Source organism: Hydra vulgaris, chromosome 11 (assembly GCF_038396675.1).
Source record: "Hydra vulgaris chromosome 11, alternate assembly HydraT2T_AEP".
Classification (NCBI taxonomy): Eukaryota; Metazoa; Cnidaria; class Hydrozoa; order Anthoathecata; family Hydridae; genus Hydra; species Hydra vulgaris.
This window is the reverse complement of record NC_088930.1, coordinates 23769847-23794473: the sequence shown is the minus strand read 5'-3', so window position 1 is coordinate 23794473 and position 24627 is coordinate 23769847. Positions and strand designations below refer to the sequence as shown.

At 27.3% G+C, this 24627-nt stretch overlaps 1 protein-coding gene across 1 annotated transcript in view; it reads right to left on the bottom strand.

Moving 5' to 3' along the window:
• Nucleotides 1-1020: 1020 nt before the first annotated feature.
• LOC100202935 (histone acetyltransferase KAT2A) overlaps nt 1021-24627 on the bottom strand; it is a 48274-nt gene continuing 24667 nt past the window's right edge. The window contains exons 4-19 of the mRNA XM_065810511.1: nt 20970-21161; nt 15948-16127; nt 15183-15532; nt 14221-14292; nt 14036-14109; nt 13568-13776; nt 13281-13407; nt 5764-5874; nt 5295-5375; nt 2808-2870; nt 2577-2691; nt 2400-2433; nt 1875-1941; nt 1622-1706; nt 1338-1550; nt 1021-1254 (exon numbers count right to left, since the gene is read on the bottom strand). Of these exons, the coding sequence (XP_065666583.1) occupies nt 1238-1254; nt 1338-1550; nt 1622-1706; nt 1875-1941; nt 2400-2433; nt 2577-2691; nt 2808-2870; nt 5295-5375; nt 5764-5874; nt 13281-13407; nt 13568-13776; nt 14036-14109; nt 14221-14292; nt 15183-15532; nt 15948-16127; nt 20970-21161 (1990 nt within the window). The 3' untranslated portion in view covers nt 1021-1237. The remainder of the gene's footprint in view (nt 1255-1337; nt 1551-1621; nt 1707-1874; nt 1942-2399; nt 2434-2576; nt 2692-2807; nt 2871-5294; nt 5376-5763; nt 5875-13280; nt 13408-13567; nt 13777-14035; nt 14110-14220; nt 14293-15182; nt 15533-15947; nt 16128-20969; nt 21162-24627) is intronic.

Below are 24627 nucleotides of genomic sequence, written 5' to 3'. Positions count from 1 at the left end.
AGAAACTTTCAAGCAAAAGTATTGTTTAAGACAAAGCGTAAGCCAAAACTTGTGATTAAAATCAATTTTATTGCACACGGAACTTTATTGTTATGAGATTAAGGCTTCAATTAAGGTCCCAGCAACTGCACAGTTTCAAAAGGAAAAAAAATGCATTTGAATCAAAAACATTCAAGGCTAAAAGCATAAAGGTATTTGGGTATGTATTATTAGAAATACTGCAATGTGCTCCATGTTTATATCTTTAAACCAAACATTTTTTCTCTCTCTTTGTGTTCTAGCATCTCTTTAAAATATTTCAGCTAAAAAGGTTTCAATTTGACTAATTTAGATTTTATTTTCGCATTTTACCCTTTTTCCGCACTTCACACGATAAAAATTTTGGCATTCTAACACAACTCAATTTTTGAAAAAAAATTGAGTTATTGTGATAAATATTTATTTATATAGTTATATAGCAAATATTTACTTTTAAATTTGATATTTCAGATACATACTTTCTAAATTTCCAGATAATATGTCAGTACCACATCAATTTTAAAATCTTTATCAATGGCTTGACAAAATAATAAAACTAATAGGAAATCGAGCATCGATACATCTGAAAAAAAAACCATATTTCGTCAATACTGGCATATTTTTAGTTTTGTAAAAATTCTATTCTTTAAGTGTTTTAAAGTGCTTTACAAAAATTATTACCACCACATACGAACTTAAGTCTTTAAGATAATACTGGTCCCAAAAATATAATATACTATTATGAATGTTTTGATTGAATTCATAAAAAATATATATTTTGCAAATCATTATCACAAGATCTAAAATATGGCTTTTTAATCAAAATTTTGACAAACAAATTTAAAAAATAATAATCAGGTTAACAACTTCTAATGATGAGAAAAATAATAATTTAGGTAATAACTACTGTCGCTAGGGTTAATTATTACTGTTGCTAGGGATAACTATTACTGTTGCAAAGGATAATTATTTGCCAAATAAAATAAATAGACCATAACAACCTTTTGTTGTGTATGTGTACATTAATTTATATAATAAATTTTATACATTATTTATACAGTAGGTTTGTGTAACAGAATTTTATACAATTGATTTGCATAAATAATCATTATTTATACAACAGATACATAGCCATAATAGATAATCAGACAATCCAGAAGTGACACTATATAAAAGGAAAAAGTAACAAGAAGATCGTTGATGCTTCATTAGAAGAATGTCAGGACACATCTTCTTCTACAAAAACAAACCAAGAGAATAATTTTGATTTTATAACCTGTATTCTACAATAGACTTTAAAAAATAAACGATTAACCTACCTTTTATTTTAGTATCTATTGTCGTAGAATCGTCGTAGTAGTCTTTTAACTTTGTTAAAAAATATCGTTCTACTACGCCTGCACACTTATAATATTCCGTATCAGGACCGTTATATGTTCTACAATTAGAAAATATACGAGACATATCTGCGACAAATAGTTTTTTAAGGGTGTAATATTTCTTTTCTAATCTTTCTTCCATAGTCTGCAAATCTAAATAAAAAACTTTAGAATTACATCACAAGAAAGTAAGGATCTGAAAAATATTTGAATTACTTTCTCACCCATTGGATATTTAATAATATCATAGTAGTCCGGGACTTCGTTTCGAGGAACAGGTTTGAGGAAAGGCCAAGCGCTTGCATGATTCTGTTTAAAACGTTTTATGCAATTAGATCAATTTATGAGACAATACTTTTTTTTATTTTATGCAACAAAACAGGTAAATAGTAATTAAATTTGTTTTTAGGATAACAGTTCAGATTTTAAGAAAACTACTGTTTCATGCTTTAAGAAAATAATGCTAACAGAATTTACCTTGACTGCATTTAGTACGTTAAGTAAAGCGTCATGATGAGCAGTTGCATTCAATAAGATATCTTTGCTTAGAAAAAAAAAATGATAAAAAAGTAAAAATGAAGTTTATAATCAAATAAAAGAAGCACAATAAAAAAAATGATAACAATTTATTATTATAAAAATGTTACTTATAATAATAATGTTAATTCATAAAAATTTCTTTAAAAAGAAATGCAATCTCCAAATACCCACTAAACGAGACAAAACATCATCCATTCAACACCTTTAAACTTACAGAAGTATATATTTAAAAACTTTGATTTACCCGTCGATCATGATCATGTGGAGTTGAAAAAATAATCGTAAATAAATAATTCCTTTTTTCAAATGTTACAACACATGCATATGTTTTAACAAATTTAACAAAATTGCGCTTCAACAGAAGCAATATTTTATTATGCTGAGGTTGGTTATTTGGATGACGTTTCATCTTAAACACAGAAATAAGCAAACAAATAATCAGGTCAAACAAATAACTCTTACCCATTCTTCTGAATTTGCTTCCAGCCTGTCTCTTCTAAATCATTTTTTTTTTAAATATTTAAACTTATATTAACAAATAAAATATTTTTGTAATAAAAAACAAATAAAAGAAAATATTTTTGTAATATAAAACTTTAATAAAAATAAGGATAATCTTATAATTGTTTTTTTTTTTACCTATTCCAGGTATACTTGATATGGGTATTTCAGATACTCCATTTTTAAAACATGTCAACCCAGGATATACTTTTTTTATTTCCTCTTGCTTTTCTTTAATCAATTGACGAACAATCTAAAAAAAAAATCCAAATATTACAAATATACTAATAGTTATAAAATGAATGAAAAAAAGAAAACAACGTGCAACCACTGATGTATTAGGTTAATATTTTATCAATTGTTTTTTACCTCTTTTTGCTTTTTAATAACTAAAGAAAACTCTCTGTAAGGTATTTTTGGATTTAAGGAACACTAAAAGAACAAATAAGAAAAATTTATGTAAGTTTTGGATTTAGGGAAACACTGAAAGAACAAATAAAATGAATTTAACTATATAGTCATGACATTTCTAGTTTAAAAAATAAGCAATGTATACCCAATAAATTTAATATTTTTATTTATGTGTACCTTTGGACACATATTACTTTCTAAAAAATTTATGTGTTATTAGTGTTTGAACAGCAGTTGCATAACCCTAAAAAAAATATTAGTGGTCATGACAGTCAAAACCACTTGTTTAAGGGTCTCTCAAAAAAAATGTTGCGTTTTTTTTCTCCCTAAATATTGGTAAATCGAAATTTTCTTGGTAAGAAGATTTACTTTTTTATCCTCTACAAAGGATTTTTGATTTTACTAAATTGTGATTTTGTTTCATTTTAAATAATAAAAAGTATTAAAAAAATGTAGCAAAATTTCCAAAAATTGACAAAACATCAAATTTTAATTTTACAGTTACTCTTCACACAGTCCAAAAATGGTCAAAAATACAAAATGATCAAAAATACAAAACGATCAAAGATACAAAATGATAAAAAATACATAATGATCAAAGACAGTGCTACCAAATTTCATCACTCACTGGTTAAACATAAATTGCACAACGACAACAAATACAAACTGCGCGACGACAATAAACATTTGCAAAGTAAAAGTCCATTATTCAACAAACACTTGCAAAGTAAAAGTCCATATTGAAGACAGAAAAATACGTCCTCAATAAGTACTCTAAATGAGAGATTTTCTGTTTACACGTCATAAAGACTTTTTTATAAAATATATAAAAAACGTATTGCATTCTAGTTATTAAATATGCATTTAAAGTTTCCACTTAAAATCATATTGACAACTAAATAGTGTCAAAGTTCTCCTCATTTGTTTTGCTACACATGTGGTAGGGTACGCTGTGGTAGGGTTGAGCTTTTTTGGTAAAGACACTAAGTTAAAAACATTGATGTACCATACTGTAACTTACACTGAGTTACACTAATTAGGGTTAAGCTTTCCACTAAAAATAAGGTTAAAAACAATAAAAAGCAAAAATGCTAATAGTATAAGTTGCAGTATGGTACATTGATGTTTTTCATGCATTTTTCTATTTTTACCATAAAGGCTCAACCTTAGTATGTGGATGTTATATTGGCAAAAAGCAGGTATTACATAATATTGCAAGAGGTACCCTATTGTGAATAGTATGGGGAAAATATTTTGGAATGCCCATGTGTGATCCGGACAAACCACGGACCTCTCATGTGATATGTGGAACCTGCTAAACTACTCTAGCATGATAGGTATTCTAGCAGGACAAGATAGAAGAAAAGCTTTTGCCAATCCCAGAGTATAGAGAGAGCCAATGAACCATCACTATGAATATTACTCTTGTATGATTGATATTACAAAGTTCAGAAAAGCTAAAAGACTTCAATATTCAGACATCATTATCAAAAGAACCTGTCCCACATGATGATAGCTTATCAGCACTACAACTACCACAAAATGTAAGTATACTTCTCATCATACTCTCCAAAAGTTTACAAGTAATTAACTAACTACGAAGTATCTAATATGCATTTATTTTTTAATGAGGTTTTGAACCTTATTAAAAAATAAATGCCATAGGTCTGAATGTGTTTTATTAAAGACACGTGTCATGTGACACGCAAGAAACAACTTAAAGAATTTGAAATATACTATGACTTGTGTAATAATCAATGCCATTGTAAAGATATGACTGGTTTTTTACTTCTTTTAGACTCAAGCATTGTCCTGTGCAATGGCGACTGTTCATAAATAGCTCAAAGCGGAATATCAAAGAAGTATTTTTCCAAAATGGAATTAATTCGATATTTTGCAATATCAAATTTTTTGCAAATATCATCTTTTTGCACACTTGGTATAAAAGAAAAAAATTTATGATAGTGTCAAAAAACTCTTGACAAAATTAATTATTCTAAATTTAATGAGAAGTTTACGGTAATTTCAAGATGCTTGCATCCTTGCTTGACTTGCAAGAGGTAACACAAAGTATGTTTCCTTTGCTTATGGGACAGGGTTTTTTTTATCAACAATAAAAATACATTAAAAAATAAATTATAAAAAAGATCACAAAAAAACATTTTTTATAAAGACCATATAAAAATTTTCCATTTTCGATTGTCAAAATTAATAATAACATATTAATGCTCTAAATTATAAAAAATATAGCCAAACAAATACAATGATTATCTTTCTACTCATACTTCAATTAACTAAAAATCAATTTTATTAACAATCCTTTAACTAAATATCAATTTTATTTTAAATGGTATATGAACACATCTAAAGTTTTAAAAATCAAATGAACAAGTAAAGCTCTGGTAACATTGTTGTTTTGAAACAACAACAACAAAAAAAACTTACATGCATGAGTGTTGCCCCTTCATATTCTTTGATATATCCACTATATTCAGATTTTGCCAACTTAATATCTTTAGAAAATCCCTAAAAAAAATTTTTTAATTTGTAAACAAATAAACACACAAACATACATGTGTGCTCCTTTGTATGTCTGTCTACAATTATTGTTAAATACAACATATGCAAGTTGTTATCAGTTAGTAGTAAGCAATCTTATCAGGTAATAATTTGTATATATATTTTTTTTTTGTCAATATTAATTTTAGTTTTAAAAGTAAGACAAAATAAAATTTTAAAGGAAGACGTCTTTTTTTGCACAAACTTCATTCTCTCTTGATTCTTTCTCATAATTTTCCATGCCTAATTCGGTATGTCATTATAAGGTTATATACAAAATACTCATCATAATATAGATTTTTTTATTTTTAATAAGTTTATTTACTAAGTCTTAATAGGAGTTATCTATATTTACCTGTTTTTTAAAATAACCAATTGCATATTCATCAGCATAAGTTAGAAAGTTAAGTATACCATTTTGTGTGTGATAATCTTTAAGATGGTTCATCATGTGAGTTCCATAACCCTAAACAAATGGAGCAATTAAACAATGGACAAATAAAATAAATAACTGTACACAATTACAAGAAATTTACAATATATATATATATATATATATATATATATATATATATATATATATAAATATATATATATATAAATATATATACATATATATATATATATATATATATATATATATATATATATATATATATATATACATATATATATATATATAAATATATATATATATATATATTTATATATATATATATATATATATATATACAGTATCGGACAAAACAAGTGCAACCAAATAATGCTAATTTAGTTTCTTTATATAAAAGTGCTGCATTTTTTCAATTTAAAGAAATAACTATGTAACTGTTTAGAGACAAAGATCATCAAGTTTTATTTATCACAAAGTTCATTATTTGTACACAAAAATTAATAAATTAATCAAAAGTATTTAAAAAAGTTGATTTCCTTCTGGACAAAACAAGTGCAACTCGACAAAATGTTGACCAAGCTGTGTTTCGCTATCAATATTTCGTGGCGAATCATTTGTTGTCGATCACAGCCTTGCATCTTCGAGGCATAGATTTGATCAGGTGATCAATGAAACTTTGTGGAATCGCTGCCCAGGCCTTTTGGATTTGTTCAAACAGTTGATCCTTATTACGAACAGCTTCACGATTAATTCTGCGGTTGACAATCTCCCACAGGTTCTCGATAGGGTTGAGATCCGGAGATTGAGGCGGCCAATCCATCACCGATAGGTGGTTGTCTTGAAACCACTGCTTGACTACTTTTGCAGTGTGTTTTGGATTGTCTTGCTGAAAAACCCATTTTATTGGCATATTCCATTCAGCATGAGGTAACATAACATCTTTCAGGATATTTTTATACATGAAACGGTCCATTATTCCATCTTTTCGATGTATTGGACCTAGACCGTTAGCAGAAAAACACCCCCAGACCATTACATTGCCTCCACCATGCTTAACAGTCTTATGGCAGTAACGTAAATTGAGGCGTTTTTCGGCCGGTCGACGTACACGGCAAATGCCATCGCTCCCAATGATGTTGAACTTCGGTTCATCACTGAACAGGACAGTTCGCCATTTCTGCACATTCCAGTCAATATGAGATGTAGCAAACAGGAGTCTTTTCTTCTGGTTTTTTAGTGAAATCAGTTTCTTTGCAGGGTGCCGAGAAAACAATCCGGCTTTAACAGCACGTCGTCTGATTGTTCGGTCCGATACAGGCAGCTCTAATTGCTTTTGTATCTCGACTGATGATATCCAGGGATCCTTCTTGACAGATCTGAAGATCATAGAATCCTCTCTAGAAGTGGTGGAACGCGGTCTTCCACCTTTGTTATCTGCTGCCGACTTCCCCGTAGAACGATATTTGGAACATAGTCTTGATATGGTCCATTTTTTCACGCGATATTTATCACAAATACTTTTTTGTGACATTCCACTAACATAATTGTCAATAATTTTCTTTCTTAGTTCCAATCCAAGACTGTCGGGAGCCATTTTTGCACTTGAAGTCATAAAAATAATAAAAATAAATAATCACGCTTCTCAAGGCTTACCGTGTTACATTTACCTTATGATGATACAATAATGCTCTGTGGAACACAACGCCTTGGTTGGATGTGGACTGTATTGATGTAATGAAAAACTTGTTGTATTTCACTTCTTGTATTGATGTTCTTCGATAAAAAAACTTTGATAAAACTCACTTCGATAAACTGTCTTGATAATATTGACTGATTGACTTCCATATACTGACTGAATTACATGTTGATTTACATGTCTCATATAGTAAAATGAACCTGTGTGAACCTGTTCTGGAAGATTCTTCCAGATGCTTCTTCTGGAAACTTCTGGATGCTTCTGCATGCTTCTGGAAACTTCTGGATACTTCCTTTAATTATTAAAAAACTTCCGTGATGTTGACACGGACCAGACTTAAGAAAATGAAACAAACCAAAAAAGTTGCACTTGTTTTGTCCGCTGCAAAATGGCACTTGTCGACAAAATTCTGCCTGTGTGCTGTCACCTGTCAGTTGATTGCTCATGTCATGGCATGCTATGACTCCAGACTCCTGAACTGTTTGCTGTGGTAGTATAGTTCGTTTCATTTTTAAGACATGTAAAATTAGGAACACTTTTTAGCATTGTTCGATGTTGGTTGCAAATGTTTTGTCCAATACTATATATATATATATATATATATATATATATATATATATATATATATATATATATATATATATATATATATATATATATATATATATATATATATATATATATATATATATATATATATATATATGATTTCAGTGTAGACATCGTGTATAAGAGTGTATGTTATATTAAGAAGAAAACATCAAACAATACGAATTCTCTTAATACAAATAATAATTTATTTTGAGAAATTTTCACTGGGTTATGGATACCAGCATCATTAGCTCGTAAAATATTAAATATTAATATTTTTAATATTTTACGAGCTAATGATGTTTTCTTATTAATATATATATATATATATATATATATATATATATATATATATATATATATATATATATATATATATATATATATATATATATATATTAGTAGAATATCACTTAACAAAAATTTTTTTTATTTTACACTGTGTTTCATCAACAAAGATTCATCAGAAATGAATGATCAAATTAATAAAACTTCAATTCATACCAAAAATTAAATTAAAGTTGCAAATGTCTTAACTACTGTAAATTTTTACACATTTGTGGAATTTGCTGACACTATTATAAAAAGAATTCTTTAGAAATGATTACTTATGCTTTTCTTTAAATGTTTTTTAATGTAAATATTATTTGAACTCATTTATTTCTATAGTTTTTTAGGAGAAACTTATTTTCGTGCCTACATTTAGAAATTAATTCCGATTTTTTGTTTAATAAGCATTCTTGATTTGCATGTGTAATTACTTCAAATTTTTCTTGTAGGCATAGTATGCATTTTTTGGAAATATTGTTATATGCAGGCGCTGTTTTAAGAATAGACCAATTCAGTATAAAATCATCAATATTTTTTTCTTTTAATTCCCATATATATTTTGACAGCATGGTGTCTTTTGAATACTTTTTATTCTTGAAAGATTGTTTATGATTGGCAAAACGTTTTTTTCCATTCACCCTCTGTTATGCCAATATATTGTTTATCAGGTACATTCTTAGAGGAAACAACACATTTATATACCACATTTTTTGATAAACAACTTCCACTCATTGGACAATTATTTTTTTGTTTACAATTACAATTTTCTGTAGTTTTTTCATTTATGATTTCTTTTTTGTTTAACAAAACCTTATTGTGACCTTTTATAATTCTTTCCATATTTTTTGTGCAACTTTAGCTAACTTTAATTGTATTCCGATTAAAAATTTTATGTATGGGGTGGGGGGGTTAAACCAAATTACATTTCTAGTTCTATTTCGTTTTTTTTGTATTCTTATTTTCAGGGTCAAATTTTAGTTCAAAATTTTCAAAATCACTTTTTTTAAGGGCATCTTCAAATACTCGTTTAGAGGAATTGAATACATTTTCATTAGAGGAGTTTTGGTTTTTTTGGTCGACAGCTGCTGTCTGGTGGCAGGGTGCACCACCATGCTGAAAATGGGTGCAGGAGTGTAGTGCCATATATGGGGAAAGCTTTTCTTTCAAAACATCCGGGTAAACTTGCCCACTAATGGTCATACTCTTTAGCATAAACCAAATACCATCTGTGCCAAATGCGCAAAAGCTGCCCCACACCATGATCTTTGGGGCCTGTTTGATCATTGACGTCACATATTTTGCATTGCACTTTTGGTTTATGGGTCTCCAAACTACCCTGTAGTAACACATGCACTGAGTGAAGGTTAATTCATCAGAAAACATGAACTTCATCCATTCACCTTCTGTCCAGGTCCTGTACAACTTACAAAATGTCAAACAATCTTTGAGATTCTCCTTTGATAACTTTGCTTTTTTGGCTGGCTTATGTGAGGGCAGCTTAAATTCAACTCAGTACTCACTCCAGAGGTATCCGGGCAGCAATGTTGACCAAAGACATGTTTGGATGAGCTACTCCAGTTTTTCAGATAAGCCTATCAGTTGTTGTTAACGCCACTCAAGGTCTACCAGAGCTTTCCCAAGATTTGTAACTTCCTAATTCAGTAGCCCTGGTCAGAATCTTGGACACTGATGACTGGGACACATCTGCTGGCTCAAAATTTGTTGTGGAGTTCTTTAGAAAAATAAAAAAAATTATTGTTTTCATATATTGTATTTATTGTTTTCATATATTTTATCATCTTGTAAATTATTTATAAAATGATTAAGGTAAAACAAGAGAATTCTAACTAAATTAATTAATTAAAAAATTAATTCATTTTCATCAGACATACCTATGTAATCTTGTAACTGACCTAAACTCAGTCCAAATGAACTTCTAACTGACACAGAAAATGAAAGCAGTAAACAGCCAAATATTCAATATCAGCCTACTAATCACGAAGATTACTGTCAGTTATGGCTTGTGATTGGTGTGAATAAGTCATGCATTACCGCCTAGAAATAGCGCATGCAATGTCTATTGATCTCTCAATTTTTTTGATTAGAGAGATACAAACAGCTGAAGTGTTGAAAATAGTTAATAAGTAACTGCTAGTGATCCCTAGTGTTCAATAAATTAATAACTTGATGTACTTTTAATTACGTTGGATCAATAATATCAATTTTTTTAAAATTTATGACTGATTTCAAACTTTTGTTCACGACTGTAAATGGTGTAACAAAAGACTTCACTGGTCAGTAGAAGATTATTCTAAGGTAATTTTTAATGATGAATCAAATTTTGAGGTGGTTAATCATAAATCAAAAAATTAACATTAAAAAATTAGCTTCAGAGAAACATAAGAAAATATTTTGTGTAACCAAGAGTACAAGATGGTGGCCACTCAATTGGTATGCATTTCTCATTAGGGGATAGGATTTTTAAAATTTGTACAGGAAGAATTAATCAGTATAATTACAAAAACAACTTAGAAAATAGTCTTTTACCGAATGGCATATTATTTCTTGGAATTAGTAAAAACTAGATTTTATAACAGAATGATGCAACAGCACATGCTGCCAACTAGATGAAAAAAGTGGTTTCAAAGGCAACATACTTCTCTTCAACCCTGGCTAGCACAATCACCAGATATTGAAAATATTTGGTCATGGATGGACAAGAAATTGTAAAGAGAGAAGAGGAAAGCTTTGCACAGTTAAAACTTCAACTGAAAAAAATTTGGAATAAAATCCTATTTGATTGACTTTGATCCAAAATAAATCAATTTTTATAATTTTTTTTTCATTATTTTTTATTAAATTTAAAACACTTTAAAAAATATATATATTCTGAAAAATTAAGTTTTTGATATATATTTTTAATGATGACAAGATAAAAAATTTATAAATGTATACTTTTATGCAGTAGTCGGCCATCCTGGTTAATAACCAGGATGGCCGAGTGGTTAGAGCGTTGGACTTAAGATCCAATGGACATATGTCCGCATTCAAACCTCACTTCTGATAAAGTTTTTTTTTTTTAATTTATTAAAACTATAATTTGTTATTTAAATTATTTATTTAAACTAAATTATATTATTATTATTAAACTTGTTAAATCAAATTGCTATTAAATCTGTGTCTATCTAAAACAGGTAAATCTGCAGTTAAGCAGCGTAAAATAAAATAAAATTTTTTTTTAAAAAAAAAGTGAAAATCTATAAGATAGTTGATGTAGCAACACTCCGTGCAGGTTTTACAGTTGAAAAACTAAAAAAAAAAACATTCAGAATGTTTTTATTTTTAAAAAATAAAATAAAAACATTTTGAATGTTTTTAAAAACATTTTAGTCTTTTAATTTGTGGTTTTGTGGTTTAATTACTTCCTGCAATTAAATTGTGTTTTGACATAATCTAACCTTAATTTTGTCAGCTTTAAAACCACAAACAAGTAAAGAGCCATTTTTTACCACAAACACATTTTCTTAGCCGTAAAGTATAGGAATATATATATATATATATATATATATATATATATATATATATATATATATATATATATATTATATATTATATATATATATTATATATATATTATATATTTATATATATATATATATATATATATATATATATATATATATATATATATATAAATATATATATACATATATATATATATATATATATATATATATATATATATATATATATATATATATATATATATATATATATATATATATATATAATGTATACAGAGGCTATTCTAGACTAAATTCTTGCCTAAATTCAGAAATTGAGGATTTTTTTTTTTAACCTTTTTTAAATTTAATACCTTTTTACTGCAAAGATAATAACTATATAACTAATCAGTTAAACTTCTTGATGGATAGTCTTTGTTTGTTTTTTTCTATCTAATTTTTATTTTTTTATGTGTTTTTTTTTATTAATTTATTTTCACTTGCAGGGTTAGCATTAAAAATTTTATTAATATTATTTTCTCAATAAGTTTTTGATCATCAAGCAAAAGCTAATAACACCTTACAAGAACAGGTAACACCTTACAAGGACAGGTAACACTAAGCAAAGGCAAGTAACACTGAACAAAGGCAAGTAACACTGAGTTGGCTTTACTCAACTAGTCAACTCTTTACTCAGTAACTAGTTAATAATAACAAAAAATTTTATGTTGTAATATTAATATATTAATACAGTCTTAAATTTTTTAATAATAAATTTTATCTTTAACAATATTAGATCTTATGATTTTCATTTGGACTACAATCTTCTACATCTTCTTACATCTTATAAAAAAATTTTAATCTTGTTTTAGAAAAGTTTCTAAAAATTTTTGCAAAAAAGTACTTTAAACCTTCAATAAAAACCAAATCACACTAATGTACAAAAATATATACAATATTTATTTTTTAAACAGTGATTTTATTATAAGCCAAAAAATCATATTCATTAACTGAATGTAAACAAAAAAATGCAAAGTTTTTTTTTTTTTACAAAATTGTACAAGTACAAAGTATAAAGTACAGAGCTCAAGCATCATAATAAAAACACATGTCTTTTAAAAAGTATGAAATCTAACTTTTAATTTACTTCATAAATTTTATAATTTTTTTATCTTTTTGTAATCTCTCAGTTGAACTTAATTAAAAACCTCTTTATATGTTTAAAAAAATTCTTATTCAAATACATCTGAAGTATTTCTATTTGGGAGTTAAAAAAAAATCCAACTTAAAATTTTTAAATAGAAAAAACTAAAACATATAAATCCATAAAAATATAAATTAAATAAAAAAATTTTCACCTTGACTTGTTCGTTTGATGATACAGCACAAAAAACAATCTCAGTGAAATTTTGTGTGGGAAACATTCGGAAACAAACACCACCAATTGGACGACCATCTTTTATTAAGGCCAATGTTCGATGCTTGCTAAAAAAATAAAAAACAAACCTGTTAAAAATATTTTATATCTTACATCAAGTTCTCTACAACTGCAAATACGCAACTAAAAACTCAGCTCTGAGTAGAAAGCTAAGACTACACAAACTTTTACTTATAATTTTTTACAATCTAAAGTGTTAAATCTTACGGATCAAACACAAGGCGGGTTATGTATTCTTTAGGCATTCTTGGCAATTGATATGAAAATACATTCTGCAAACCAATTAACCAAATTGTTGTTTGGCGAGATGGTTTCTTGGTTAATGAATTTCCAATAACATGAAACTCAATAAGACCACGACGTTCTTCACTACGTGCTGCCTCATCACGAGCAGTTTGTGATGGATAAAATCCTCCCTAAAAAAGCAAAACTACAAGTTTTATTTTTTTAAATATTTTTCTTTCCATTGAACATTATTCATCTGTATGATTTCTGTATAAGAATTATTCTGACATGTGACATATCTATCTATACGCTATATAATATGATCTTAGCCCTTACCAATCATATGGAACATTATGTTACAAAATATTTTTTTACACATTCAAATAAATATGGTCTTAGGCCTAAAAAAGTATATGGAAGATTATGTTACAAATTATTTTTTAAATGTACCTGAGGCCCAACCATTTTGGAGGGATCAGTAATAGTTTCAATTACTCTAGCCAAGATTTCCATTGGTACATCTCCTATTATTACAAAATATAATTAATAAACAATTAAAACATAAAAGCAAAAATTAAAACAGATAGAAAAAAAATTATAACAAAATGCACAACAAATCATAACAAACTAATAACCTATAGGGCTGAGCAACTTCATTTTCTTTGTTACAGGAGTCTCTACAATGTTTGATTTTCTTTTCAGAATTTCTAAAATAAATAGATAAACCATCAAATAATATAGATCTAATTATAATAATTAAAATTAATAATACTAAATATTATATATTAAATACTAATAGGGGAACACCAAATAAAAATATAAATAATTTATAAGAATGGTTTCACTCAAACAAATTTTTGATCAATGAGGTGGCACTTTCATAATAACAATATAATAAAAATAAAAGTAACAACAACAATAGAAAATAATAATAACTGCAATAAAAAATAATAATAACTGCAATAAAAAATAATAATAACTGCAATAAAATATAATAATAACAACAATAAAAATAATAATAACAACAATAAAAATAACGATAAAAACTAAAATAAGGACAATATCTAAAATAATAATAATCAATTAATATCATTTAATGACACATTTATATTTTTATGTTAGACATTTTTAATTTTAACTTTTTTTGTTTTGTTCTTTTTGTAAAACCTTTACTCCTATTTCTTCTTTTTGTTTTCTTTCTCTTTTTTTGTATTTATTTATTTTCTATTCTCTATCCCTTTTCATTTCTGTACTTATTTAAATTATTTATCAAGATATTAACCAAAAAACTTCATAATTTTAAATGTCATATTATTTTTTGTGAAGTAAACTTCCGGCTTATTAAAAAAAAATCTAGTCTGATTAATGCAATTATATTTGATGTCAAAAGAAATAAGTATTTGGATTTAAAAGAATCAATGAGAGATTTGAAAGATATAAAGTAAAGAATACATCACTTCAATAGATCTTTATTATTTTAACGATGCTAAATTGTATGAACAATGATCAAAACTTAAAATATTATACAATCCTTATTTATAAATTTTATTATAAACTAATGTACAAATATAAGTTCATAAAAATGAAAACCTCAAACCTGAAGAAGATACTTCAGGTAAATTTAGTGGTGTTACTGACTTTGAACTTGCTGTTGTTACTGAGGTTATTGTAGTTGGAGCCTTTGCTAAAGATACTATAATTTCTGTAGGTGATGTAGTTACTGAGAATATAGGTTTGTTTTCAGTCAAAGTTTCTTTTGGAGCAATAGACTCTGAGACTTTTTCAGTTTTTATTAAACTAATATTAGATATAACTTTTGATGGACTAGTAACAGGTTCAACTTTTATCGAGTTCGTGACAGCTTTTGATAGACTAGTAACAGGTTCAACTTTTATCAGGTTGGTGACAGCTTTTGTGTTTGATGGCTCCAATGAAGATATTAGTAAACTAGACAAAACCATTTAAAAGAATTAAAATTTGATTGTTATAACTATTGTTATAGTTTATTCGCAAATATATATTTTAAAGAACATAACAAATTTTTACATTTTCATGACATAATATTTAAGTGATACTAATGAATTTCAAATAAAAAATTGTTACATGACGTCACTTAGTGAGCTGGTACTAACAATAAACAAATACATGTTATGATATCATATTGATAAAACAAAACTGGTACTAACAATTAACAAATACAAGATTGTTACAATATAACATTGATAAAACAACAATTTAATTATAGTATAAACAAAAACAATTAATCCAATACAGCAAAATGCAAACATGCTGATACAACAAAATACAATTTATACAGAAAAATAATAATAACAAAGTTTACTAAAAAAATAAAAAAACAAACTTTTGTTTGCATTCTGTATTTTCATTTATTTGAATAGAAGTTTGTGTTAAATCATTAAATAACTGGGACGATGAGGTATTTGTTGCTATTGGATTTACTACTGGGTTAATTCTACTGCAGTCATCATTCCATATTGGTGAAAACTCAGATTTTATTTCTTCCTCGAAAAGACTAAGAAACCTTTAGAGAAACACAATTTTAAAATAACAAATATAAAAGAAAAATACTTTTTATATAATGTAAAATCAAACATTTTTTATGAATTTTTTAATCATAACAATTTAAACTATTTAAACTATATATAAAATATAATAATATATAATAACTTATATATTTAACAAATATGTAATAATAAATAAACAATAATATATATTTCATATTCATCTCAAACAATTATTTATTAATATACATTAATAAATAATGCTTTGAGTTTTTATTTATGTAAAATTATTATTTTACATAAATTAACTCTTTAAGATTCCTTAATAGAAACTCATTTATTTTTATTTAAATAAAATCTCCAAACATTTTAAAACTTGTATGCTTCTCTCATATATACAGACAAAAGACAATTGAAAGTTTTTGCATTCTGCATATATATAAATGTGTATATATATATACGTGTGTGTGTATATATACATATGTGTGTGTATATATGTGTGTGTTTATATATATGTGTGTGTATATTAGGGTGATCCAAAAAAACTGTTTTTACTTTTTGTTATTCCTAAGGTCTAAATGTGTTCATTTTTGAAAGAAAACATTGTACCAAAAAAATCAGCCAAATTGGTTAATATTTAGAGGTCGCGCTGGGGCGATCTTTATACCCCTCTAAAATTGGAATTTTCAAAAGTTCAGTAAAATATTGACCTTCGTTTTCTGTACACATTTCAGTTATTTACCATTCGATTTTAATAAAATAAAAACGAAAATAAAGCTCTTATTACACATAATAATTTTTATTAAACAACATTAAACAACAACAGCTGCTCATTGTCTCCTGGTTTGTTTAGCACTCAATGTTGATTTTTTTGCATCTGGTAAAACAGCCCTGTTTTCTGCAACTAAATTTAGCACATACTTTTGCTGCTCTTCATCTTTTGTTAAGACAGCATTAAAGTCTTGTACTAACTTCACCCCTCTTTCGGCGCAATCATTAACAACTAAGAGACTTCACTACTTCTTTAGAGTCGGCATACGACTCATTGTTTTTCCAGTTTAACGGATCTTCTTCAAGAAAGGAAATGTCAATATTTAAGAAATTAAAAAATGAAAGTGATTTACACGTTACAAAGTCCTCAAGGGATTTACTCATTACATTTGTAATATCTGCTAATTTCTTTGATGGCCTACTATTGTCTACGCATTGAGGCTGAAGAGCAGTTATCATTTTTCTTTTAACTTCAATCTCTACATCACCACTAAAAAAGGCCAAAGATATAAGTTCTTCACTTAAATGCCATAGATGCCGCTTCATTGCCTTGGTTGCAGTGGTCGCTATATTTTCATTCATTTCACGATATTCCTCAATATTTTTTAGAAAATCTAAATCATTAAATGGGGCCGAAGCACTGAGTGGTGCAGTAAACCACTGTCAAACATATATTAACGCAGCAAACATGCTAATATCTCTTACTGCGTTTAATTCATGTTGCACCATTTTAAACTGATCTCTAAATAACCATACTTTAATTGAATAAATAAGTTTTGCCATCCACCGAGCATGATGGAAGGCTCCAGGTGCTTTAAATCTTATTCCACTAGGAGGTTGCTCTCCTAAATATATTAGACATAATTTAAGAAGTTCTTTATAATCATCTCGTGGTTATGAGTCTTGCAAACATTTTTTTAAGAAATTAATTATAGACGACTTTTTTTCAATCGAGACGTTTGAAAGATATCTTTCAGCTTCTTCATCTTGCACTGTTGGGCTAAAATCATCTTTCTTGATATTCTTCCAGGCTTGTTTAAATCGTTTGAAAATAGCAACATCTGGTCCGGACATTGTTGGAAAATAAATTTTAAACACAGATCCTGCAACAATTTCAGTAATGTGATGACGACAAGCTAAATTCAATAATTCTTTTCCTAATTTTTCTTCAAGTAAATTACAAGCACCTTTCTCAGATCCTGTATTGCTAGCTGTGGTATCAAACGACATGCCACAGAGATTATTAATAAGATTCGAAGCGTCCCATTCATGGAGGGAGGCTACAACTGCAGTAGCAATGGCTTCTCCTTTTGAATCAGGAAGTTTTGGCACTCCCAGAAGTTTTTCAACACCACGCCCTGTTACTAAAACTGACAAACGCTCAACATTTCCACTTCCATTGATGTCTGCCATCATTTTTCCATCCCAACGAACTACGAGAGGTACATCCGGTTTGAAATTTTCTTTCGTTCCATTGTAATGAGTTTCACGATAATCAGTTCTTGCCCTATGAAAAGTAGTAACAGATATAGAGAACTCTTCAATGGGAGCTCCTAAACTTTGCATTGTAGCTGCTATAGTTCGCATTGCCACACGATTGCTTACTTTTCCTCTATCTAAAGAAGCGACAACTTCAGGGGTAATAATTTTTTTTATAGAACGCTTCCTTTTCAGACCGGATCTTTCTGCAACATCATCTTTTCCTTTCAAAACTACTATATCATCATGATCGGTACTAGCAGAATTTGAAGGCGAAGTTGAATTCTCAAGAACAACTACTTCTTCAGAGCGTTGTTTCCTTAACGCTTCTTTTTGCAAACGTTTATCCAAACTTATCTCTCTGCAAACTTTATTTTCTTCTTTCTCTGCATCATCTTTATCAATGGAACCCAAGTCCATGTTTCTATCATCTCGTTGATCTATGAGGAAATCGCGATCTTCAGCAATTTTTATTAAATCAAAAACATTAGTTGGCGCAATATCAAAAAGTTTCATAATTCTCTTTTCAAAGTCTGTTACTTTGCTTCTAGCAACAGCTGATTTCTTATTTCTGTCTTTTAATAGATCCGTATATTCTTTATGAAATTTTTCAATTCCTTTCGAATTGTAGGAATTTTAGCTTTTTCCCAAATTTCACAAGTTGATTTGATAACTGTTACCAAACTTTCATGTATACTTAATCCTTTCACCTCATGGTGGAAAAAAAAACATTTTAATACTTCCAAAATTGTTGGAAGCTTAAGATGGGAAAGCATTGATATTGGTTGACCAATTAACCATTTTGCTGTAGATCTGCATGTTGACTTTGCAACTGCAGCCATTTTAAATTTTCTTTAATACAGTGTATGAATGAAAATATATTTTGTTGTCACCTATATTTCCAAACAAAATTAGTTTCGTTGAAACTCACAATTATATCACTTTCTTAAAATACTGTAATTAATATTATTAGTCAAGCAAAATAGATAAACTATTGTAATTTTATTTCAGGAATCACAACACTCTCGATAAAGTTTCCAACTGAACTAAACCATATAATAAACCAATATAATAAAATACAATGAAATTTGGCTTAGTTTGCAATTTATTTTGCCGCTTTAATATGCATTTAAAAAGGAAATGTTGTTAACAAAAATTATTATGCGTAATAAGAGCTTTATTTTCGTTTTTATTTTATTAAAATCGAACGGTAAATAACTGAAATGTGCACAGAAAACGAAGGTCAATATTTTACTGAACTTTTGAAAATTCCAATTTTAGAGGGGTATAAAGATCACCCCAGCGCGAACTCTAAATATTAACCGATTTGGCTGATTTTTTTGGTACAATGTTTTCTTTCATAAATGAACACATTTAGACCTTAGGAATAACAAAAAGTAAAAAAAAAATTTTTTTGGTCCATTTTGGATCACCCTAGTGTATATATATGTGTGTATGTATATATATATATATATATATATATATATATATATATATATATATATATATATATATATAAATATATATATATATATATATATATATATATATATATATATATATATATATATATATATAAATATACACACACACATATATATATATATATAAATATACACACACACACACACACACACATATATATATATATATATATATATATATATATATATATATATATATATATATATAAATTCTTAATTGAAGCATTACTTGCAGTAGCTTGTGCTTTTGTCAGAAAACAAAGTTTTTAAAGCTGTTTTTTTATTTCTCTAACAGATCATTAAGCATCTTTTTTTCCTAAAGTTATTTCATGTTATCCGTAACTGTTTTTAATGTTCTCTTTATAAAGTTATTTTATGTTATCTGTAGCTGTTTTTAATGTTCTCTTTCCAAAGTATTTCATGTTACCCATAACTGTTTTTAATGTTCTCTTTCCAAAGTATTTCATGTTACCCATAACTGTTTTTAATGTTCTCTTTTCAAAGTATTTTATGTTATCTGTAACTTTTTTTAATGTTTTCTTTCCAAATCTTTTCATGTTCTGTGTAACACACTTCAAACTTTTTTATGTTATCTATAACACATTTTAAGCTTTTTCATTTTATCTATAACACCAAATTTTCTACCTCTACCGTTTTCTCCTATAAAAAAACTCTCTACATGCTGTCATATAATCTTTTGTGATTTCTCTCATCTTAAAAAAATCTCTTCCTAATCTTCACCTGATCACAAAACAAATACCAGATTTTTCATTCACTTATTCACTTCACAGATCAATCTGTAATAGATAAAAAAAACACCAGATTTTATATTCACTTATCGATTTCACAGAACTATCTGTAACAGATAAAAAAAGAAGAAAAAAAGGAACTAAAATTATTAGACACATATAACAAAGTGAATAAAACTCAACTGAAATAACAAAAGCATGTAACAAATGTGTCAGTCAACTATTTAGTATAAAATTCATTTTTATATAATTTAAATAGATTTATAGATTATTTTTCAATTTCACAATATATTAAAAGTTTACCAAATTAACTTTATTATATTTAAATGCATTTTATAAACTTGCATTTAGAACTTATAAATAAAATAAATAAATATACCTCGGAAAATGCTCCAAAACTTTAATTCGAGTGTCTGCAGGAAGTTTCTCTTTTTCTGCTGAAAACTTGTCAAGAAGCTGCTGCTTCATAAGACAAAACACAGACCTTAAAAATTTCTTTCCAAAAATCGATGTCACATCATACTTTTGTAAACTATCACAAAAAAGTGGAACATGACTAAAGCACAGCCACCTGTAGAAATAAAAAAAGTGGAACATGAATAAAGCACAGTCAAAAATAAGAAATAAAAATAAATATTAAAAACGCAGATGAAAAGACTACTGTTTTTAAAAACAATCTGAATATTTTTATTTCATTTTTAAGAAATAAAAACATTCTGAATGTTTTTATTTTTATTTCATTTTTAAGAAATAAAAACATTCTGAATGTTTTTATTTTTATTTTACTGTAAACCATGTGTGGAGTGTTGCTACATCAACTATGTTATAGCCTGTTGCTAGAAGGAAATGCTGATACAAGGAAATGCTGCTACATCAACTATCTTATAGCCTGCTACTACAAGGAAGTGTTACCACATCAACTATGTTATAGCCTGCTTCTACAAGGGAGTGCTGCTACATTGACTATTTTATAGCCTGCTACTATAAGGAAGTGCCGCAACATCAACTGAGGGTTTGGTTTGGGCAGGAAGTCTATCAAATAATAAAATAAAAAAATTTTGAAAAAAAAAAAGTTTTTCCGCTTTTTAAAATATCATTCTATGAATTTAAGTCTACAGAATATGTGTGTATATGAAATAGTCTGCTGCCGGTAGTACATATCAATATCATATATCAACATAATCATTACATATATCAACTAGTTTATTGCTTGCTGCCACAAAGTGCTGCTACATCAACTAAGGGTTTGATAGTAAGATAGTTCAATGCATTTGTAAACGATTCATTATTTGGTATATATGTGCTTTATATATATTTTGTATATAAAATTTTTGTATATAAAACTTTTGTATATAAAACTTTTGTATATAAAACTTTTGTATATAAAACTTTTGTCAGTAAACATTTTTAAACTTTTATTGTGCTTTAAATAATTATATTTGGACAGTGAATTAAATAATGAAATATGTATAGATAACTTTTTGTAAAACAATCCTGTGTCTATGAACTTTCATAAATCGATGAACTTTTACACAAAAGTTATGAAAATGGATTTTATTTTCATTAATTTTCAAAATAGATTACCCACAGTATGAAATTTTTAAAATTGTATAGAAAAAGTATTTGTAGGCAGTAGCATTATGACTTTCTGAAGCCTAGAATTTTCTTGAACCTTATAGAACTTTCTAGAATTTTCTAGACTGTTCTGAATGTTTTTAGAAATCTCTGAAACTTTCTAGAATTATCTAGAGTCTTCTAGAAATTTATGAAACTTAGCAGGATTTATACTATAAGCTGCCTGATCGAGCAATGCTAATAAATATATATGAATCTATATTTGCCAAATGGTAATCAAATAATATTGAAGCAGCACAGAAAAATGATGGCGAGCGGTTAATTTGACCAGCTAACACATGAACTTGACGGTCAATTATTTTTTTTCAAATGTCAAAATTTTTACTTTTTTCTTTATTTAAATTTTTATTTCTTTTTAACATTGTTTTTAAAAACATTCTGGTTTTTTAATTTGCATTTTTGTGGAATTTTAAAAAACAATAAATTTCATTAGTTTCCTCAATTAAATTGATTGATTTTGAAATAAATTGTACTTAGTTTATAATGAATTATAACAATTCCCAACTTCCTATGAAATTTTTTTATTTTATTTTGGAACTTTTTGAAATATAGAGATATTCTCCTGATGAACAGAAAAAAGAAATAACCTGCAAAAGACAAAAATAGATAACAGGGCTTGTGATGAAGAAAATCGTCAAGCGTGTTATAACGCGCTCGTAAAATTAGAATATGTTTTCATTGAGCGTGATTATGTGCGCTCGAGATAACGTCGGCGAGGGCGATCATGAAAATTGCTTAAGGCGATGCTCATAAAAAGCTTTTTATTTTTATATCTTTTTTTATTTGTTACATAATTCTTTTGTCAAAAAATCTTTGAATTAGTATCACACTCATGAAACTACTTCAACGAAGTAGATTTTTATACTTCCAAACTTGTATATTGTCAGATTGCGATTTTATGTTTAACTATTTATGTTATAAAAAAATAATATCAAACAAAAACGCAACTTCTTATTGATTTAGTATTGAAGTATAATTTAGTGACTATAATTTAGTTTTGCTTCGTTGTTTTTATATATGTATGTTAAAATGTTACGCTGTAAACTTAAATAAATTGAATCGACCTATAATTGAAAATAAACAAAAAGAAAATTTCGGATTCAAAACAAAAAACACCCTACCATTTATTCCTAACCTAGAAAACTTTGAAAACGATTTATTACACTTGATTAAAACAATAAAATTTTGAAATATTAACAATGATTTCCAAAAGGAATTAAATTGGACATTAATAATATAAAATCAAACCTTAATATTTTAGTTTTTGCTGATAAAACAAGCAACATATACCAAATTGCCCCAGACAATCATAATAAATTACTGCGCAATAATACTTCTAATAACTACGCAAAAGCCCCGAAAAACTAAGAAAATCCAATTAATTTAGAAGGCCAAAACATTGCTAAAACAATTAGTTTAAATGCTAGAATTGAATCAGTCGCACCAGAGCAAGCGTTTATCACACTAAAAGATCATAAACCAAATTTTCAAAATAAACTCTTGTAGGCTACTAGTACTTTCAAAAAGTGAACTAGGGCACATTAGTAAAATTAAATTAGACGAAATAAATAATATTATTTAAAAAAAAATTAAATTTGCAACAGTGAAAAACACCACTGATGTTATTAACTGGTTTTCTAAAATTAGTAATAAAAATGAATGCACATTTATACAACTTGATATTAATAATTTTTACCCCTCAATTACAGCAGAAATTTTAGATAAAACAATAGAAATTGGAAAAATCTACACTGAAATTACAGACGACACTATTCCTCTAATTAAACATTACAGAAAAACTTTACTCTATTTTAATAACAAGACGTGGAAGAAAAAAACCATGCACGAATGCTTTGATGTAACAATGGGAAGTTACGACGGAGCAGAAATTTGTGAATTTGTAGGCTCATATATTTTAAATTCCCTAGCTAAAATAGTTTATTTTAATCAATTAGGCTTGTACCGCGATGATGGATGATGAAAAATCAGGGCCTCAACTTGACAAAGTCAGAAAAAATATTATAGAAATTTTCAAAAACATTGGCTTCCAAATTGAAATAAACATTAATTTAAAAATTGTGAATTTTCTTGATGTCACATTTAAACTTTTGGAAAATTCCTATAGGACTTATAAAAAACCTAATGATGATCATATATTAATATAAATTTGAATCATCCCCCTCAAATCTTAAAACAAATTCCCATTTCAATTAACAATAGACTAAATCAAAACTCTTCTAATGAAAACATTTTTAACTCTAATAATACAAATGCGTGTATGAAGATGCTCTTTAAAAAAGCGGATTTAAAAATTTGGAGCTAAAATTTGAAACAAAAATTGCAAAAAGCGCAATAGAAATAGAAATATAATTTGGTTCAACCCTTTTTACAGCAAAAATGTT